Source organism: Adiantum capillus-veneris, chromosome 16 (genome assembly GCF_014529385.1).
Source record: "Adiantum capillus-veneris isolate H3 chromosome 16, ASM1452938v2, whole genome shotgun sequence".
Classification (NCBI taxonomy): Eukaryota; Viridiplantae; Streptophyta; class Polypodiopsida; order Polypodiales; family Pteridaceae; genus Adiantum; species Adiantum capillus-veneris.
Window position 1 is genome coordinate 7,155,653 of NC_140946.1, and position 20,807 is coordinate 7,176,459.

The 20,807-nt window shown below is 45.2% G+C and overlaps 1 protein-coding gene across 1 annotated transcript in view; it reads right to left on the bottom strand.

Moving 5' to 3' along the window:
• The window catches only part of LOC147438504 (hydroxyproline-rich glycoprotein family protein), a 90,179-nt gene extending 70,576 nt beyond the window's left edge, over nt 1–19,603 (bottom strand). The window contains exons 1-2 of the mRNA XM_086484604.1: nt 19,126–19,603; nt 18,928–19,042 (exon numbers count right to left, since the gene is read on the bottom strand). Of these exons, the coding sequence (XP_086340730.1) occupies nt 18,928–19,042; nt 19,126–19,322 (312 nt within the window). The 5' untranslated portion in view covers nt 19,323–19,603. The remainder of the gene's footprint in view (nt 1–18,927; nt 19,043–19,125) is intronic.
• Nucleotides 19,604–20,807: the final 1,204 nt, after the last annotated feature.

Below are 20,807 nucleotides of genomic sequence, written 5' to 3' on the forward strand. Positions count from 1 at the left end.
TAAAATAAAGCAAGCAAGGCCCTTTAAAAAAAAGCCAGCGCTAAAACCTACGCAGGGGGGCTGAATTGCGATCTCTCTCTCTCCTCTCTCTAAAAAACGCGATTTTCTCTCTCCTCTCTCTAGGAGCGCCAAGCTCTGCTTTTGGACCCCTGTTCCTGCCGGGTGTCAGACCCTATAAAAAGGGTAGCCAGCGTTTCAGTTTGGAGGAGCCGGAAGCAACAGGAAGTGCAAGCGTTGGGATTCTGGAGCAGAGACTGGCGACGGAATTTGCAAGTGCTCGCGTGACGACTGAGTACGGAGGTTGATTCTCCGAGCAAGGAGCGACAGGTATAAGGTGTTGTTACGCATTGAGAATTGCTGCTTTGTGTGGTTTGTTTTGCAGGAATCTCCCGTCTCACGGGAAGGCCCTTCACGGGAAGTACGGCTTCACGCCTAAGTCCCTTACGGGAAAGTATGGCTTCGCGCCTAAGTCCCTCACGAGAAGGAACGGCCTTGTGCCCAAGCCCTTTACGGGAAAGCACGACCTTCGGGTCTAAGACTACAGAACGGAGGGGTTTCCTCGGGTTCTCGTGCTTGTATAAGAATTCTCCCTGAATAAAAGAATACTCTTAACGGGGGGGGGACCAGCCCATCTTCTGGTCCCCAATACTGTGTCGATCTTCTCCCTTCTCTCATGTTTTCAAAGAATTATAATTTTCAGATTTTCTAAGTGCTAGTGTACGCTCCCGTTTTGTGACAGTGCTATTCTTGTGCTTACGTTCTTACGCGTATTTTCTTACTTAGTTCAGATTTCCTCCTTAGCCTACGGGATGCCCCCTTACTAATGCACCCGTGACCCATCATGTGACGCATCAGAGGCACTCGTAACCCAGCCCTTTCCACCGAACTTACGGAAACTCCTTCGCGATGTTTACCGTCACCCATCAAATGACACATCAGAGTTGTCCGTTCTTGATGGCAGTTCCTGTAGCTACAATCTTTTTAACAGTTCTTAGTGCACATAATAAAATATCCTAAAAAAGAGATTTAATCATTAAAAATAAGAAAATAGTCCAATTAGCAACATCCCTCTGGCTTCTAAACAGTTGACCTCAACTGTAGTGCTTGGACATATACCTCCAGTATCTCGGGATAAGCTGCTAATTCCTCCTGCGTCATCCACTGAGCATCTAAATTCGAATAGTTCTTAAACTTAACCAAACACTTCCGTGTTATCTTTCCGGATTTGAGGGACCGCTCCTGATGACTTACTATCTGCTCCGGTTGGAGTATTTCTTCTGTTTCCTCAACCTCAGGAGGTTCCTCAGCGCTAGGCTGGCTCGGAGGCGGTCCTACATACGGCCGGAGTAAACTGACATGGAAAGCATTATGGATCTTCCAATTAGGCGGTAGCTCTAATCGGAAAGCGACATCATTCACTCGCTCAGTGATCTTAAACAACCCATAATGACGAGTAGAAAGTTTTACCACTTTCCCCTTATGAGACGCTTGTTTCTTAAGTCTCGCCTTCTCAAACTTGAGCAAGACTAACTGTCCGACTGTTAAGTCTAGATTCCTTTTGTGCTTGTCTACAGCTTTCTTATGCTTTTCATGAGAGCGTAGAATAGCTCTCCTAACTTGCCCGTAGGCGGTGTCCAAATCCCGGACAAATTCATCCGCTGCAAAGATCTTATCCTTAGTTAAAAGGATGGGTGGAAGCAAAGGCTTACCATAAAGAATCTCAAAAGGTGCTTTCCTCGTCGATGAGTGTATGGTATTGTTATACGCATACTCGACAAGAGGCAAATATTTCTCCCAGTCAGATTGCCGGTCTGACACATAAGCTTTTAACATATCCAATACTGTGGAATTGGCTATCTCACTTTGCCCGTCCGTTTGAGGATGGTAGGCAGATGAAAAATTCAGCTTTGTACCAAGATTATCCATCAAGGCACGCCAAAGATTTCCTGTCATGCGAGGATCTCGATCACTCACAATTGACTTAGGCATTCCATGATGCTTAAAGATCTGTGCCAGGAAGACCCTAGCCATATGATCTGCTTTGATCGTTTTCTTGACTGGTATAAAGCGTGCTTGCTTGCTAAACCTGTCCACAATGGTCCAGATCGCGTCATTTCCAGTCTGAGTTCTAGGGAGGTCCATGATGAAGTCCATGGCAATACTTTCCCGAGGTTCATTAGGCACAGGCAAAGGTTGTAGCAACCGAGGCGTCTTATGCTGATCATACTTCACGTTTTGGCAAACCAAACATTCCCTGACATACTTATCAATGTCTGCTTTAAGGCTAGGCCAAAAGAAATATCTTTCCATTGCTAAGGTTGTAGGGAGAATACCCCGATGACCCGCATAAGGCGAAGCCTGTGCTTCATTCATGATCTTCTTTCTTAATGGTTCCGCCACACATATGGCCTGATGGTGGTAGAGATAACCGTCCCGAATGGAATAGGGAAACTCATTCTCTCCACGATGTAGCTTTCCCCAGATGGTGGAGAAGTCTGGATCATTCGGATATAAATCCGGTAGTGCTTCTAATTCTTGGTGATACACCGAAGTGATAGCATTCACCCTTGGCTGCCTAGACAGTGCGTCTGCGACTACATTCTTACTCCCAGCCGTGTGAAGGATCTGGAAGTGAAACATAGACAAAAAGTTTGCCCACCTCATCTGCTTCTCACATATTTCCTTTGCGTAAGAAAATACCGCAAACTCTGGTGATCAGTCTTGATCACAAAATCCGCTCCTAGAAGATAGTGCTTCCAGTTGGATAAGGCGTGAATCACAACCGTGAGTTTCTTTTCGTAGATTGATGCATGCAACTCTGCATCCTTAAGCCATTGCATGGCCTTCTTGGTTTAACGCTGCTCCGATGCAATCACCTGAAGCATCGCAGTGAACCTCAAATGGTTTCCTTAAGTCAGGCACTATCAAAATAGGTCCATGGCTTAGCAAGTACTTGAGCCGATCAAAAGCTCCTTGTTGTCTCGATCCCCATCTGAAAGGAATCTTCTTCTTTGTCAAGTCATGAAGTGGTCCTGCTACATGAGCAAATCCTCAGACAAACCTTCGATAATATGAACATAATCCCAGAAAGCTACGTACATCATGTACCGTAGTGGGAATAGGCCAATCTTCTACCACTCGGATCTTGGCAAGATCCATACTCACTTTATTGTGGGAGACTATATGGCCGAGATTGTGTATCTCAAAGAGAAAGAACTCGCTCTTCTTTGCATTCACATGCAACTCATGCTTTCGCAATTCTTGAAACACTAAGTCCAAGTGCTTCCGATGTTCCTCTTCTGACTTAGAGAAGATGAGTATGTCGTCAAAAAATACTCCCGTAAAAGCTCGATACGGGCTGAAAATGCGGTCCATCATGCGATTGAACGTCGCAGGAGCATTGGTCAAGCCGAAAGGCATTACCAAGAATTCATATAGTCCAAAGGTTGTGCGGAAAGCAGTCTTATGGACATCCTCAGGGGCGATTCGTATCTGATGATACCCACTCTTTAAGTCTATGCGACTAAAGACACTTGCACCCTGCAACTTATCAAGTATATCATCAATCCGAGGGATCGGAAAGGGATTCTTGATTGTGATCTTGTTTAAAGACCGATAGTCTATGCACATTCGAAACGTGCCATCTTTCTTCTACACCAGTAGAACTGGAGAGCAGTAGGGTGAAGCACTTGGCCGTACTAACCCTTTCTCTAGAAGCTCGTTGACTTGCTTCAAAATTTCCTCTTGCTGAACAAGACTTACCCGATAAGGGGGTTGATTGGGAGGCGAGCTACCCGGTATGAGATCTATGCGGTGATCTTCCAAGCATACCGGAGAGAGTTCATCAGGAAGTGTTTCCGTGAAACAATCCTTGTACTTTTCAATAAATTGAAGACGCTTAATTTCCAGACTAGAGAGAGAGTCCCTACTAGTTTTATCCTTTGCAAAAATCAAGTAAGCAGAAACACACTTCTTCAATTCTTTCTTAATGGAGATATGGCTTACAATTGGGAACTGCCAATCTCCTACATCAGCTTGAATCTTTATTTTCTTACCCCCATGATCAAAAGTGAGGGTCTTTTCCACATAATCGGGAATAGGTGTCATGTGAAAGTGCCATGGCATACCCAAGATGATATCACATCCCTCGATAGGTGCCATCAAAAATGATTCGCGGTCCTTGTACTCGCCAATCCGAAGATTCTATCCTTGCACGGGAGTTGCATTGGTTGTCAACCCCTCGAATGCCGATCCGGATGTAACCGGTGTGCCAAGTTGAGCCGGTGTGAGGCACAAACGTTCCGCAGTATCCAGGGAGATGAAGTTATCCGTGGATCCTGGATCATAAAGAATCAGTACTCGCTGGTTGTTCAAAGACCCCCAGCCCTTCAGAAGTTGACGCTTCCCTTTCTCCATTTCTGTGTTTCCTTGAACATCTGGAATGGAGTTCGAGCTTGGTGGTGCGGGTTCCTTCCTTGCTTTCTCTTGCCTCGTAGAGGCTTGCTCTTGCCGTTGCTGCTTTAGCGGGCAGTCCGGTTTCATATGCCCTTTCTCGCCACAGTAGAAGCATCTTCCTTCCTCTCTGAAAGTTTGAAGTTGAGTAGGAGAAAGGTACTTAGTTCGCTTGCTAGTGCCCTCTGGCTTCTTAGAATGATCATCGTCTCTAGATGGAGGACGTTTTCTTCCTTGGCCCCCTTGGTCATCGTAGACCCCTCTTTGTCTTGCACGGTAAGTGCTATGCTCCATCTTTCTGGGCGTCCCAGTTGAATGCAAATCCTCAGCAATGATTGCTAACTCCATCATCCTTTGAAGAGTATCATGAGGATACACCTTCATACTCTTTCGAAGCTGCGGTTGGAGACCCGCTTCGAATTTTCTTTTCTTTTCCTCGTCGGCAATCTTCATGAAGGGAGTGACCTTCAAAAGAACCGACCAATACTTGTCCACATAGGTCGTTACTCTTTCATGTTCCTTCTGGGCAAGCCAGTCCCATTCCTTCCGTATGTCCTGCTCGCAGTCAAGCGAAAGAGATTGTTCATAAAATTCAGATTTGAAGCTCTCCCAAGTTCTGGCCTGAGAACCTTCCAGAATCTTGGCTAACCACCAATTACTTGCCGTTTCCTTGAGGTGCATCCCCACATGGCGTAATTTGGATTTTTCTGTGAAGTGCCCATTGGTAAAGGCGACTTCAAACTGTCTGATGAAGGACAGTGCTTTGGAGATGTCTCTCCGTCCATTGTAGGTTTCCAACTTGATGTCCTTGTCGCCCGATTTGAAGACTCTCATGCGATGTTGAGACTTGCGACCATGCTTCTTGAATCGAGGTTTATCTTTAGGTTGATGTAGGGTAGTGGCAGTAGTAGCGGCTTCCTTCTTCTGACGAGATGATCGAGAAGTAGAAGTATAATCAGGAGAGTAAGATGGAGATGAGATAGAGATGTCCTTGCTCTCGTCTAGCAAAGAGAGCGCTTTTTCCTGGCCTTTCCTTGAAGTAGGCCGTTCATTCCGATCCGTAGATCCTTTGTGCACCTCGGCACGTTCTTCTTCTCTTGCCTCCTGTGGTCTCACGCCAACAGTGTTGTCTGGATGCTTGGCTGCATCAGTTCCATTCGTTTTCTTCAATCCGCCCAAAAGCTTTTGGACATCTGGCAATAGTAAGATTTGTTGCAACTCCGCAAGCTGAGCTTGCACTTGTTGAAGCTCCTCTTCAACGCTTCTCCCTTGGCTCGACATGGTTCTTCCCGTTCTTCCCAGAATCGTCCTTCTTTGCAGAGAAAGAGAGGAGTCTGAGCTCTGATACCACTGTCACAAAACGGGAGCGTACACGAGCACTTAGAAAATCTGAAAATTATAATTCTTTGAAAACATGAGAGAAGGGAGAAGAGCGACACGGTATTGGGGACCAGAAGATGGGTTGGTCCCCCCCCCTTAAGAGTATTCTTTTATTCAGGGAGAATTCTTATACAAGCACGAGAACCCGAGGAAACCCCTCCGTTCTGTAGTCTTAGACCCAAAGGTCGTGCTTTCCCGTAAAGGGCTTGGGCACAAGGTCGTTCCTTCCCGTGAGGGACTTAGGCGCGAAGCCGTACTTTCCCGTAAGGGACTTAGGCGTGAAGCCGTACTTCCCGTGAAGGGCCTTCCCGTGAGACGGGAGATTCCTGCAAAACAAACCACACAAAGCAGCAATTCTCAATGCGTATCAACACCTTATACCTGTCGCTCCTTGCTCGCAGAATCAACCTCCGTACTCAGTCGTCACGCGAGCACTTGCAAATTCCATCGCCAGTCTCTGCTCCAGAATCCCAACGCTTGCACTTCCTGCTGCTTCCAGCTCCTCCAAACTGAAACACTGGCTACCCTTTTATAGGGTCTGACACCCGGCAGGAATAGGGGTCCAAAAGCAAAGCTTGGCCCTCCTAGAGAGAGGAGAGAGAAAATCGCGTTTTCTAGAGAGAGGAGAGATAAAATCGCTTTTTTTTAGAGAGAGAGAGAGAGAGAGAGAGAGAGAGAGAGAGAGAGAGAGATCGCAATTCAGCCCCCCTGCGTAGGTTTTAGCGCTGGCTTTTTTTTTTAAGGGCCTTGCTTGCTTCATTTTATTAATAAAAGCCTGGTCACTTAAAAGTGACCGGCCACTTTAATAAAATAAAGTGTGAACCTGTTCAAACTTTAAAAACTCACTCAATTAGTGAAAACAATGCTACACGGACACATTCCAGGCGTCCCTGGGTGCAGGACACGACACAGATGCAATGCAGACACAGACTCCTCGCGGGAAAACATCTGTCCTCCCGCGACTGTTCCTGCTTTTCATAAAAAGCTTCATTGAACCCATCTTTATTCTTGTGCTTGCGTTCTTACGCGTATTTTCTTACTCAGTTCGGATTTCCTCCTTAGCCTACAGGATGCCCCCTTACTGATGCACCCGTATAACCCATCATGTGACGCATCAGAGGCACTCGTAACCCAGCCCTTTCCACCGAACTTACGAAAACTCCTTCGTGATGTTTACCATCACCCATCAAATGACACATCAGAGTTGTCCGTTCCTGATGGCAGTTCTTGTAGCTACAATCTTTTTAACACTTCTTAGTGCACATAATAAAATATCCTAAAAAAGAGATTTAATCATTAAAAATAAGAAAATAGTCCAATTAGCAACAAAAACTGCAATGCTTTCTTGCGATCTTTCACCCCGGAAAGTGAAAAATTTGATTGTCGTGCCACCATCTTTGAAATCTTTGGGTTGGTTAGGCGCATATCCCGGGTATGGATAATAAGGGTATCCATATGGGCTCCGACCATTGTAGCCTGGTGGCGGTGGTGGTGGATGTAACCGGCCTGTTCAATCCAAAAAGGGCGGTAGACTTTACTTCAAACCTTGATTTAGCTTTCACCCATTATTAGTCGTCTATTTTACCTATACTTTCAAGACACAACAAAGGGGAGTGGGATACAGGCTGCTAGATTGCACCTGTATGAGTAGACGGACACCAGATTGGCCCCTAACTTAGGCGCCCCTTTCGGTATTTCTTTATTGTTCAAAAGAGGGAATAAACGTTGTGGTTCCCTACAAGCTGCCCTGCACAAACTCGGCTGAATTTCCACTGTTCCAGCTCGATTTCGACAGCATAACTGTACTAGAACCCTTCACGGTCAGTATTCCCACGCATTGAATGACTTTCCCGACGCATACGGGCACTTTGCAAAACCTGGCGAGAATCTGCAGCACGCTGAATTCTCTGTTTTCAGCCCTGAAAATGCGCCAGATCGCCTGTATAGCGGTCCCCTTGCGTCCCCGAACCTCCTGGGGGTATTAGGGTCCGTTTAGGGCCAAAACCCTAAACCTGCAAAAATACACAGCAGGCTGTAATTCACTGTTTCGGGCTCCGTTTCGCGTGCCGGTCGCATCCCTAGCAAGTCCTCGAGCTCCCGCACCTGTAGGGCTACTTGCCCTTTGAATCGGACGAGATTTCTGGCGTGAAACCTCTCCGAATTCACCTGTACCTGCGGGGGGATTAGCCGCTAGCTAATCCAGTACTTGTGCAAGAGGCTCTTGCCTCGGCAATCGCGCATGAACCCACACAACTGTACATTGGTCAAATGAAGAGCCCACTAGAGGGGCATAACATACTGCCAAAGGGGAGAGAGAGGGCAGTGCGTAGCGTGCAGGGCATCACTCCTGGCACCGCACTGTGCATAAGAGGGAAAGCAAGCACTCCATAGCTCTTAACCTGTGACCAAATCTGAAAATGAGGCTCTCTTCCTCCTAAATTCAGCGCCACTTCTTGTTGCATGAGGCAAGTGCACCAGAAGGTGCCACTTGGCACATTTACAAGCATTTTCCCGTTTCGGGGTTGCCGTCTAAAAATATCCCAACCGGTTGCCCAGTTGACTTCACGGCAGAGTAAGAAAATGTTCCCTTTGTCATTCCGGAGGTAATGACGCCAACACATTTTCAGGTCCCAAAATAGCAGTTCCCTAAATTTTAGGAGATGCTGCCATTGTATCTTTCTAGGTCATCCGACCCTCTTTGTACACTGCGGCCACATCCAGAACTGAAATGTAGCCTCTGTAGCAAAGGATTCCACTTTGGCTAGTCAATGACCCCACTTGGCTAACCATAGTCCTTGTCCAACCTTAGTGCTCTCTTGCCCTCAGGCCTGGACTCCCTCTGGACAGTTCCACACTAGCTATGCAATGCAGGGCAGTTAGATTTCCCGAGGGGTGTTTCCAAAAAGTGAAAGTAAATAGATAATAAGAAAGAAATCAACAAAAAGGATAGATAGTAGTCACACGCTGGTGACATACCCCCCTCTTGAAATCTCAAACGTCCTCGTTTGCATCTATGTCGTACATGCTTACTGTCAACACTGATGTATTCAACACCTGTCGACACATGTACGACACATACATGCTCATTGTCAACCCTGGTGTATTCAACACCTTGTTGACTCATGTATTGCTTGCGTGTGAACCCTGTCCCAATGACATAGTGGTAGCTTCGCACTCTGCCATTGCTTTGAGTCACTAACTTTCCAATGACAAAATGGTAGCTGCACATTTTGCTACTGTCTTATAGTACACGTTGGATCCCGTAACACTTTCGAGCATACCCAAACCGACAGTTTAAGAATGCAGTTACACATGTACTCTTCAATAGAAGCAATCACTGTATCCTTGACAAACTGACAAGAAATACTCACTTCTATAGCACTAACCAAACTTTTGGACATTCCATAAGAGCAATTGCCAAACTGACAATCTGTACAGCTCTAGCATTCATGTAACAGGTATTTGATTTGAGCTCACTTTAAATACCATGTACATCATTTGTTTCAGTAGCCATTGTCACACTGACAATCCATGTAGCTTTGAAACTCAAGGGGTCAAGGTAGGTTGCAAATCGAAGGCTTCCAGGTAAAGTGATAACACAGTTGGTGACTCTGCAAGTTCACCTTCTTCCATCCACTTAGCATCCATTGGTGGATAGTTTCTGAACTTTACCAAGTAACGCCTAGCAACCTTGCCTTTCACTTTCCTTTCTTTGTGTGCCAAAATCTGTTCAGGGACCAAGATCTCGTCAAGTTCCTCGACTTCCGGCTGATCTTCAGCTGGCATATCTTCTGGCACATCACCCACATAGGGTCTGAGAAGACTCACATGAAACGCATTGTGAATCTTCCAACTGTCAGGCAATTTCAGCCTATATGCAACATCACTGATTATGTCGCACACTTGAAAAGGCCCATAGTAACGCATGCTGAGCTTTGGAAACAGTCTTTCCTTGCCCTTCATCTTCTTTAACCTTGCCTTTTCAAAGCGTAAAAGCACCCAATCACCAAGTGAATATACCACTTCACGACGGTGACGATCAGCTGCTTTCTTTTGCTTTGCCCGAGTCCTTTCTAAGGCCACTTTGACTTTCTTGTACATTTCATCCATGTCTTGAACATACTTATCTGCTTCAAATATCTTGTCCTTTGTATGCAGTATGGGAGGAACTTTCTTGCCACCTTCAACTATCTCAAAGGGTGCCTTGCCAGTTGATGAATGCACTGTATTATTGTATGCATACTCCACCAATGGCAAATACTGCTCCCACTTTCCTTTATGCTCTGACACATAGCACTTCAGCAGATCTAGGACAGTAGAATTTGCCTCTTCTGACTGCCCATCTGTTTGAGGATGAAATGACGAAGAGAATTTGAGCGTGGTGCCCATATTCTCAAACAAGCCTCTCCAGAACAAACTTGTCATGCGTGGATCACGGTCGCTAACAATCGACTGTGGCATGCCATGATACTTGAAAATATTGCTCATAAACAAGCGTGCCATCTGATCTAGCTTTATCTTCTTCCTGACAGGAATAAAATGAGCCTGTTTGTTGAATCTGCAAATAATGGTCCAAATACCATCATTTCCTGTCTGCGTTCTCGGAAGATCAAAGATAAAATCCATAGCAATACTTTCCCATGGTTTATCTGGAATAGGTAGTGGTTGCAATAACCCTGGTGCCTTTTGCCTGTCAAACTTGACCTTTTGGCATATTAGGCATTCTCGCACAAAGGCATCCACATCCCTTCTCAATGTAGGCCAATAGAAGAATGTCTCTACCGCTTTAACTGTAGCATCGATACCACGATGCCCTACATACGGTGGGACATGACTCTCTTCCATAACTTTGCGTCGCAATGGCTTTGTGACACACAATCTGCCATGCATCATCATGAACCCGTCTTTAAGAAGATAGTGTTCATGACGTTGTCCATCCATTAGTTGCTCGAAGACCCTTGCAAAATCTTCATCATTTGCATATTGTTCTCTCATATCATCAAGTTCATGATGATAAGGAATCGACACAGCTGAAATTTGTGGCTTCCTTGACAAGGCATCAGCCACAACGTTCTTCTTGCCTTCTACATGCACAATCTGAAAATGGAACATGGACAAGATATTTGCCCATCGCATATGCTTCTCAGATAACTTTGTCTGTGTCAAGAAGTATCGCAAGGTCTGATGGTCCGTTTGGACAACAAAGTCTGCACCTAGCAAGTAGTGTTTCCAACTTAAGAGCGCATGAATCACAGCCAGTAACTCTTTCTCATAGACCTGCATGGTCATCTCTGGCCCTTGCAAAATTCTGCTCTCATAGGCTACTACCCTGCCATCTTGCATTAGCACAGCACCAATGCTACTACCGCAGGCGTCGCACTGGACCACAAATGACTTCCTAAGATCTGGCAACACAATGACTGGATCTGAAGTCATCTTTTCCTTTAAGAGATTAAAAGCTGAAATCTCTTTCTGTGTCCATCTGAAGGTGACTGCCTTCTTTTGAAGAGCATGTAAAGGTGAAGCAATCTCAGCGAAATTTCGGATAAACCTTTTGTAATAGGAGCATAGTCCCAAAAAGCTTCGGACATCATGCACCGTCTTCAAATTTGGCCATGACTTGATCGCTTCAACTTTTGCAGGATCCATTCTGACACCATCCTTTGAGACAATGTGTCCCAGAAAGTGAATCTCTTCCAGAAAAAACTCACTTTTCTTTGCATTGATGAGCAACCTATGACTGCGTAGCTCTTTGAACACAATGGCCAAGTGATGCCTATGCTCTTCTTCATTCTTTGAATAGACTATCATGTCATCAAAGAACGTACCAACAAACTGCTGGTGTGGACGGAAAATTCTGTCTATCATTCTATTGAACGTAGCAGGAGCATTTGTGAGACCAAAGGGCATCACTAAAAATTCGTAAAGACCAAACGTTGTTCTAAAAGCAGTCTTGTGCACATCCTCTGATCTAATGCGGATCTGATGGTACCCACTCTTTAGATCTATCCTGCTAAACATAGCTGCTCCTTCTAATTTGTCCATAATATCATCAATTCTAGGTATAGGGAACCTATTCTTGATGGTATTCTTGTTCAGTGCACGGTAGTCGATGCACATACGCCATGAGCCATCCTTTTTCTGCACCAACAACACTGGAGAACAGAATGGAGATGAACTGGGCTGAATCAGCCCCTTTTCTAACAGCTCCTGTACTTGGCCCAATATCTCTTTCTGCTGAGCCGCACTAACCCTGTACGGAGGCTTATTTGGTGGGCTACAGCCTGACACCAAATCTATCGCATGGTCCTCGGGTCTCTCTGGCGGTAATTGAGACGGTAATGAATCGGAAAAACAGTCACTATACTGTTGTAAAAACATTGACCTTTCTTTATCTAGCACAGATAAATTTGATTCATCACAATCTGACACTTCACGTGCAAAAACCAAGTACGCAGAAAGATGCTTTTTCATTACAGAAGTAATAGCAGAAGCTGATACAGTAGGAATAGACTCCCCTTTAAGCTTTACATCCAGAATATGAGTCTTTCCCCTGCTCTGTACAGTGATCTTTTTGTTGTAGGCATCCATGATTCCCTGTACACGAAACAACCAAGGAATACCTAACAACACATCACATCCGTCCAGTGGCATGATGTAAAATTCTTCAGCATCTACATAGGACTGGATATGTAGACGCAACTTTCCAATGATGGGTGTCACAGCCTCTGTATGGCCAGGACATGCCAAACCTGCCTCTGCTGTATACCCCATCTCTTCAGGTCTGATTCCCAACTTTGAAGCCAATTCTGGGGAAATGAAGTTGGCTTTGGCACCTGGATCAAAGAAGATAAGCACTGTTTGATCCCTGACCTTTCCCCATGCTCTGCAAAGCTCACTTGCATCTGATTTTGGCTTGTCGCCCACCATATCTGGCACTAGACCAGCCATGGGCTTCTTTCCTTTCCTGTCCTCCTTGTCTTCAGAATCAGCTGGCCTTTTCTTTGTAGGACAGTTGTAAGCAATGTGGCCAGGCTGCTCACATATAAAGCATTTGTTCTCTGTCCTCAGGACCTTCTTTTGCTCTTCTGACTTGCGAGGAAAACGTCTTTTCCATTTCTTTGCTGGTCCTTTTTCTGATTCAACCGTAGCTTTGTCTTTCCTCGCGTTGGCTGACTCCCGAGTCCCTCTAGGAGCCTCATTGGGAACGTGCTTCTTGGCTGAATTTTTCTTGCCTGATCCTGCCTTGACGCCAATGTTAAATTCACAATCTTCTCCCTTGAGCAAACCATTGCCAGTGTTTGCTACCTCGATGAGCTGCGTCAAAGTAGTGACTTTTGTCTTCGTACAGTACTTTCTCAATCCTTTAGGTAGGCCACAACAGTATTTTTCAATCTGTTCTGTCAATGGCACAAACCTATAGGAAGTTACTGGAAGTAGAGCTTTCCAAAACTTCCGATTGTAATCATCCAGATTTCTGCAAGTGGCAGCATTAAGCTGGTGCCATTCTGTCATGACATCTGCTTCGAAATCATCAGATAACCATGTTGCTGCAAAAATCTGCTTGAAGTAAATCCATGTGGACGGAGCTTGCCCTTGAAGCAATAAAGTTGTCCACCATTGTCCCGCATTCCCTGTCAAGAAAGTGGCTACCTTGCGGACCTTTGAAGCCTCTGTAAAGTTTCCCCCTACATAGGCCTTGTCAAACTGCTGGAGGAATGAAAGAGCCTTCTTCCTGTCATCGAACCCTGTAAAGGTCGTGAATGTCACACCTTTGCCACCTTCTTTGTATGGAGTTGGCCTCTCTAGCGGCGTCAAATTGTCATATGGAAGTGACTGAAACATGGGAACACTATTAGGGTTCATCTGTGTTCCTTGGCCGCTATTAACTTGACCTGGAAATGCCATATTTGGCTGCTGATTTGTAATTCCAGCCATACCAAAATTTGCTTGTGGCATCCCAAATTGTCCCTGAGTGCTTTGAAACCCTGGTTGCATACCCATGACACTGTACATGGGGTTAGGCATCATCGTTTGAGCACCCCCAAACACTGTTCCTGGCGTATAAAACTGATTTCCAGGTGCATGACCAGCCATGCTCTGGAATACGGATCCACCTCCAAAATAGCCAGGGTGTACTGAAGGTGGTGGGAAGACCTATTGCATAGCCTGTAAGTTGCTTCCTTGCCCATTAGAACCAGCTATAGGCTGTTGAAAGGTGGCGGGCTGAACTGGTACAGCTTGAAAAACTGGCATCTCAGCCACCTGTTCTTGCACCTTAGGCATACGTTGTGGAGACTGCATGTTCTCCGTCAAGTGTACAGGTGTTTCCATTGACTGTGCGGTATGAATCACCTGTGCTCGAGCCTTAACAGGCTTTTGAATATGATCCAGTGACCCAACTTGCTGAGACGGAACAGGAGGTTGCAGAAAGGCTAAAAACCTTGGGTTCTGCATTACTTGTGTGAACATAGCCACAGCAGTAGCCAACTAGGTCCTGAATATATCATCATCAGTCTATGGTGGTCTTGAGGACTCACCCACTTCATGTGTCTGTTGACCCTGTGAAGAGGAAACCTCTTCAGTCACATCATCTGGTCTGTCAGCCATAATTGCAATTCCCTGTGTCTGGTCTATGATCCCCTGTGTCTTCAAGTCCAAAACAGACCAAGGCTCACTTCTATGGGAAAAAGTGATTTAATCCCGTCGATGGAACCATGTAACCGGCCTGTTCAATCCAAAAAGGGCGGTAGACTTTACTTCAAACCTTGATTTAGCTTTCACCCATTATTAGTCGTCTATTTTACCTGTATCCCACTCCCCTTTGTTGTGTTTTGAAAGTACAGGTAAAATAGACGACTAATAATGGGTGAAAGCTAAATCAAGGTTTGAAGTAAAGTCTACCGCCCTTTTTGGATTAAACAGGCCGGTTACAGTGGAGGTGGGGGCAATGGAGGTGGCAAAGGCGGTTGCACTGGATCAGGGTCAGATGGCTGCACCATATTCCTGAAGGCTCCCCCGATCGGAACAAACGGCTGAGAAGGTTGCCGGTTGGAAGCTCTTGTACTTTCTGGTGCCGAAGGAGGAGGTACCACCAGGGGCATCACAGGGGGTAACATGTAGTTCAAAAATTGTTGAAAACCTTGCAGCATCGGAAGATTCTACTAAGGATGCCGCGAAAGAACATCGTGAAGCTCTTTAAGTAGAAACTGCAAATATTCTACTGAATCCATGAATTCCAAGTCTTGGGTTCTTTATGGCTTATGCCCTGTAAGACACAGCGATGAAGACAACAGCGCGCCCGATGCGCGATGAAGTAAGGGTGGGAGTGGCTAATAAGTCCAAGGTCGGAGGCCGAAGATACCTCAAATAAAATTCCAATAGCTCTCTCTGCTCTTTTGTAGGACCGGTATGCTTTCAGAAAAGCACACGCCTGATGCTCTTATACCATTGTCACAAAACGGACACAGCGTGCCAATAGAAAAGAACAGACTGAACAGACTTTTAGCACTTCAATACAACTGAGAGAGAGAGAGAGAGAGACAACACGCGACACGGAATGGCGGAATTCCACCCCAGAGAGTATTGGCCCCAAACCTTGGCGCCCCTTTCGGTGTTTCTTTATATTGCATCAACACAGTACAAGCCAGTACTCCAAACTCTGCACCTTCTCCGGGAAGCATGCCAGAGAATGAGGCCTAACCTCATATTTAGAGGCCCTTGGCCTAAAAAGCAATTACAGTGAAAAGCCTTCAAAACTCAAACTCTTCTAGTCCCAAAAGCAATGCAAAAGCTGCCAGCGTAATTTACGGAAATCCGTACAGCCTGCCACATCATCAGCCAACACATAACGAGGAAATCCATACAGCCTGCCACGTCATTAGCCAGCATAATTTTTGAAACTTTCGTACAACTGCCACATCATCAGGTTTGCGTGAGTGTGTGTGTGTGAGTCGTACTTTATTTTAGTCCCTTTATGTCACTTGGGGCCCCATCGGACGGGGTCCCCATAAGTTGGTAGAACTTCTTCTTCTGTTACTTGTTTTTCTTAGGGTTTAGGCCACTCGGCCAACATCTACAAGTTGGCTCCCTTCTCTAGGGCTTTGACACATCAGCAGTTTGTGACATAGGAGGTTTCTTGAGTGTCGGTTTGAGGGGTGGTTTTGTGGCCGCCTGCCACTGAGAGTGCACTTCGTCGAAGGATGTCTGAGTCAAAAGTTTTGCAAATTTCGGATCCTTCGCAAGTCTACTTTCATTGTGAGAGGTTTGTTTGGGTCTCTGAGTCAAGATCTCATCAATGGGGTAGATCAGATTACCTGAGTGTATGGCAAAACCCCGTTTTGCATGACCCATCAATTCTTGAATAGAATTCGACTTCTGTTCCAAGCTGTAGTCTCTGATCTGTGTAAGAAGTCCGCAGCAAAACCGCTCAATCTGCTCCTTAAACAAGACCTTCGTAAACAAAGAGGTTGGTAGAAAAGAGTTCCAAAATCTCTCGCAATAAGCGTCCAAAGAATCTCCCTTGGTCATCCGAAAATGATTCCAAGCGGCTCGTATATCTCGTTCGTACTCTCGAGTCATCCAAGAAGAACTAAAGAGCCTTTTGAATTTCAGCCATTTAACTGGCCCTTCCTTTCTCAGTAGAAGTGTGGACCACCATGTTCGAGCATTTCCCTTGAAGAAAGAGGTAGCTCTCCGAATCTTGGAGTGCTCTGAGTAATGCCCTCCAGAGAAAGCTAAGTCAAACTGCTGTATGAAGGCCAAAGCCCTCGAAGCATCTCGGAAACCAAAAAAAGTGTCAAACTTAATTGACTCTCCATCTTCTTTAAATTCTCTAACTTTCTTGCTTTTATCTTTGAGGAAGTCATACTGGTTGGCTCTGTAGAAGTGCTTCTTTTCAAGAGTGCTTGTCCATCTCTTTCTACGAGTACAGGTTCTACTTTTCTGCACTCGTCTGTCTTTTCAGCTTTCCTCCCTACCTGAGAGGAGAAGCAATGGCCACACACCATCTCGAGTAAATCTTATCAATCGGGTAATTCTTCAAGTGTTTCGTCAATCTCGGGTCCTTGGAGTACGGTTCATATGCCAATCTGTAATTGACATTGTACTCCGTTCTGGCAAACTTGTCCAAAAAAAAAATTTGCTCAAATCTTCATTCTTTTCTTCAATTCCCCCGCCGAATCTTCAACTTTTCTTTGCCTTCCCACTGAGAGCAGTCGTCTCTGTCAGATTCTCCACAAGAACCCATATGTAATCTGGGATTCTCTATGGCTTTATGCCCTGTCAGACAGAGCGATGAAGATGGGAGCGGGAGCGCGCCCGATGCACGATGTATGAAGGGTGGGAGTGGCTAATAAGTCTGGGGTTAGGACACGAAGATTCTTTCCCAAAAGCTGTGTGCGCTGCAAAAAGGATCGAATCCTTCGTAGAAGAAGAATCTTTATGTGCTCTGATACCATTGTAACAAACTTGGACACTCCAAGTCAAGATTCTACCGCGATACAACAGAGATTCACTTCAAAATAGTTCACAATTCAGACTTGATTCGACACGGCCCGGCCTAGTTCCGTGCCTAGAGATATTGGCCCCAAAGATTGGCACCCCTTTCGGTATTTCTTCTTGTATTAATCTGTGTTCAAAGTACAAAAGAGTGGGTAGGTGCTCACTCTCAGACTGCGTCCAAATGCTCTGAGAAGTGAGGGCCTAACCACTTATTTATTGGTTACAAGGGATGCCCAAAAGCATTATCTTTTAAAATCTTTCAAAAGAATTGCGGGATTTCCGTACAACTGCCAAGTGTCACTGCTATGTATCTGGGTGTGTCCGGGTCTGCTGCCCCACTCTGTGAGTGTCCACGGCCATGCCACGTCACCCATTTGTGACAAACAACCTAATTTACCACAAGAGCTCTCCCAGCCAAAGACGAATGCAATTGGTCTGTCACATAAACATTCGAGACCAAAGGCTGCCGCTAAAGTTCCTCTACACACCGAGGTGGTTGTCGAATCAAAGCATGTTGTATAGTCAACAAGCAGCAATGAAAGGTGACAGATGAGACAGATGAGACATTTCCAAGAGTGCATCAATACAAATGAAATGGATTCTCGTGTGCCAAGAGCCAGCTTTACCCATAGACCCAAAACAAGAAACGGCACATGACAAAGCATGGTATCAAAACTGCTTCCAAGGCTCAGCCCCTAGAAACACACCACGAACCACAAGCTTGGTAAGCAATGTGCTACTCTGCATCTCTGGATCGATTACAGTCAGAGCCACCCCACCAGAAGTTGTGCACTAAGGCCGCAACCATGAGAATGGAGCCATGCACGAAGTAGCAAACCAGGTTGTCCCAAGACGAACCCGATTTACAATGAGGACTCTGCCAGCCAAAGGTAAATGCAAAGAAGACCAATGGCAGAGCTTCCTCCTTATAGACTGTAGGACTGGCTCAAACTGTTGCTCGTATGACACATCAATGCCAACATGAAAACCCAAATATCTGCAAGTCTGCCCTCTCACAAACCAAGTGATCTCGAGGATACAGCAAGCTGCGAAAGTCACCGATCAACCACACGGACCACCACCGGATGGTGTCGTCACTGGGTGACCATAGAAGAGGCAAAGTGGCAAACTTTGAGCTTGCTATCCACCCAAAAACACACCTGCAAGGGGCTGAAAATGCTGCTTTCCAGCAAAAATTAGCGTGCTCTGATCAAGCGCCAGCGCTCGCGTGCTCTCATCCAGTACAAAAGCAATAATCATCTCTCTTTTAGAAATAATGATACTTTCCCAGAAGGAGAATCAATGCTACAAATCAAGGGATGTTTGTGTCCTACCAGGTGACAAAGAAAGATAATCCCAAAGCATTCATACTTTTTTCTGACAAAGAGCAATAACAGCAATAATCATCTCTCTTAGAATAAGCCTTCACAAAAGGAGAGTTCATGCTACAAACTGAAGGAACCCAAAGCATCCATGATCCATGATTCCATTTAATTTTCAAAAAACTGCGAGATAATAAGCTCTCTATCAATGCTTTTTTTTTCAAGGTCTTGTTTAGTACAGAAAATCTCAAGAAGTGCTAGATATTCTTGCCTGTGAAATGCGAGTGGCATCAACCTCAAACCCCTCATTCAAGGCAAGGAAATCAAAAAGACGATCACACTCATCCAACCTTCTGCTCTCATCCCTGTACTCCAAAATGCGGGCTCTGATGCAAAAAAAAAAACAAAAACAAAAACAAATCTATGAGATTGCATCTAAAGAATACAGTTTAAACGAGAATAAACTTACTCGACTTGAAGTATAAAATTCTGAGAATCCGGGTGAAGGTCGGCCCATTTGGTGTGATAGGTAACAGGAACTTTATCCTTAGTGAGAAGGTGGACGTGCTGTTGTTGCTGATGCTGCGGGTGCTGATGTTGCTGGGGTGTGAGCAAGAAGCTTGGAGACGCTTGCTGTGATGTGGACAAGAACGGAGACGAGGACATACTGAGAAGGAAGAGAAAGTGCCTTCGAGCCCAAGTTACAATGTTACGCAATGTCTTTACCTCGATTGTCTAGGGTAAAACCCCCAACAGGAGGCCCTGCTGCACTGCGTTCAAAAGATACCTAGTGAAAATTATAGCAAGAGCTCGCAAATGTAGACAACGTGCGACGGCAAAACAGCCTCTTTTCTGTGTGTAACAACAAAAACGCAGGTGGATTGGGACACAGTGCTGGATGAGAGAGCACCAGCGCTGATCGAGCTCGCGATCTGATGGGCAGGATTTTAACGTTGCCACCCCATTTAAAAATTGGGACGTCCGGTTTATGTACTGTTTTTTTTCTTTTTGGTTTTCTAAAAGAAACCTTGGAGGAGAGTTGAGTTAATAGATCTTTTTATTTCACATCCTCACATGGCTTGACCTCTTGCATTCTATTCTTTTAGAATGCTAAAGCGAAGCTTCAACTTGCATAATTCTAGTAAATTCTATACATATATATACATAGTAAATGCTATACATGCATGCACACACACACACATATATATATCTTTTATTTCTTTTTTTTTTTGCAAAACTCACAATTGTGAGTGAATTATATTACTCATCTCAAAAAATTACAAGAACTTGCCATGCTCGTGGCGAGCCATGACATCATCCATAGACCAAACTTACATCGGCTCTCTGGGTAGCCACCCCTAATGACTTGCCCCCATGCCAAGGTTAATTATCATGTTCTTCACTAATCTTCTATTTTCATGATTTTCCCCTTTCCTAAGCATTCCGCTATCAACAAGGTACAAATAACCCTATACCAATCATCCGAGTTTTGCTTGCCCCTGAGCGTCCATATTAGCACTCTGCTTTCTTGTAATTTCTTTGAAGCTTGCCATCTCAAGAACTCCATCAAACACACGGCGGTTCCTTGTTTGCCATACATTATGTAAAAAGTAATACCTGATAATTTGAGTGCAGATGAGGAGGGCAGGACTACCCAGTTCCTACCGCCAAGGAGTAAATCAGTCTTGAAGAAACCAATTTTCCATGTTCTTTGGACCCACTTGCATATTTTACATGTAAGGCCTCTGATAGTGGGCATTCCATAAATAGGTGGGCCAAATCTTCACTAGCCATCCTGCACCCCAGGCATCGATCTGTCCGTATCTCTCTCTCCTGAATCTTCACCCCCCTCGGAAGAGCACCCCTAATTACTTTCCATAGAAATACCTTCATGTGATGCGGAACCTTCGGCGCCAAGATGTTCTCCATTACTTGCTCCCACCTTTCCTCCGACCATTGTTTTTTCCATATCTTGTTAAAGGGGGTAGACCAATTCTTCTTTAGCATCATTGTATGTTACATGCCTTGAGATATGGTTTCCATAATAGGCTACTTCCGGGCCATTTCCAAGCATTCCAGTCAAACTCCGAGTCACAGATTGGCATCACTCCATTGTCAAGCTCTTTCATCACTTTGTTGACTAGCAAAACC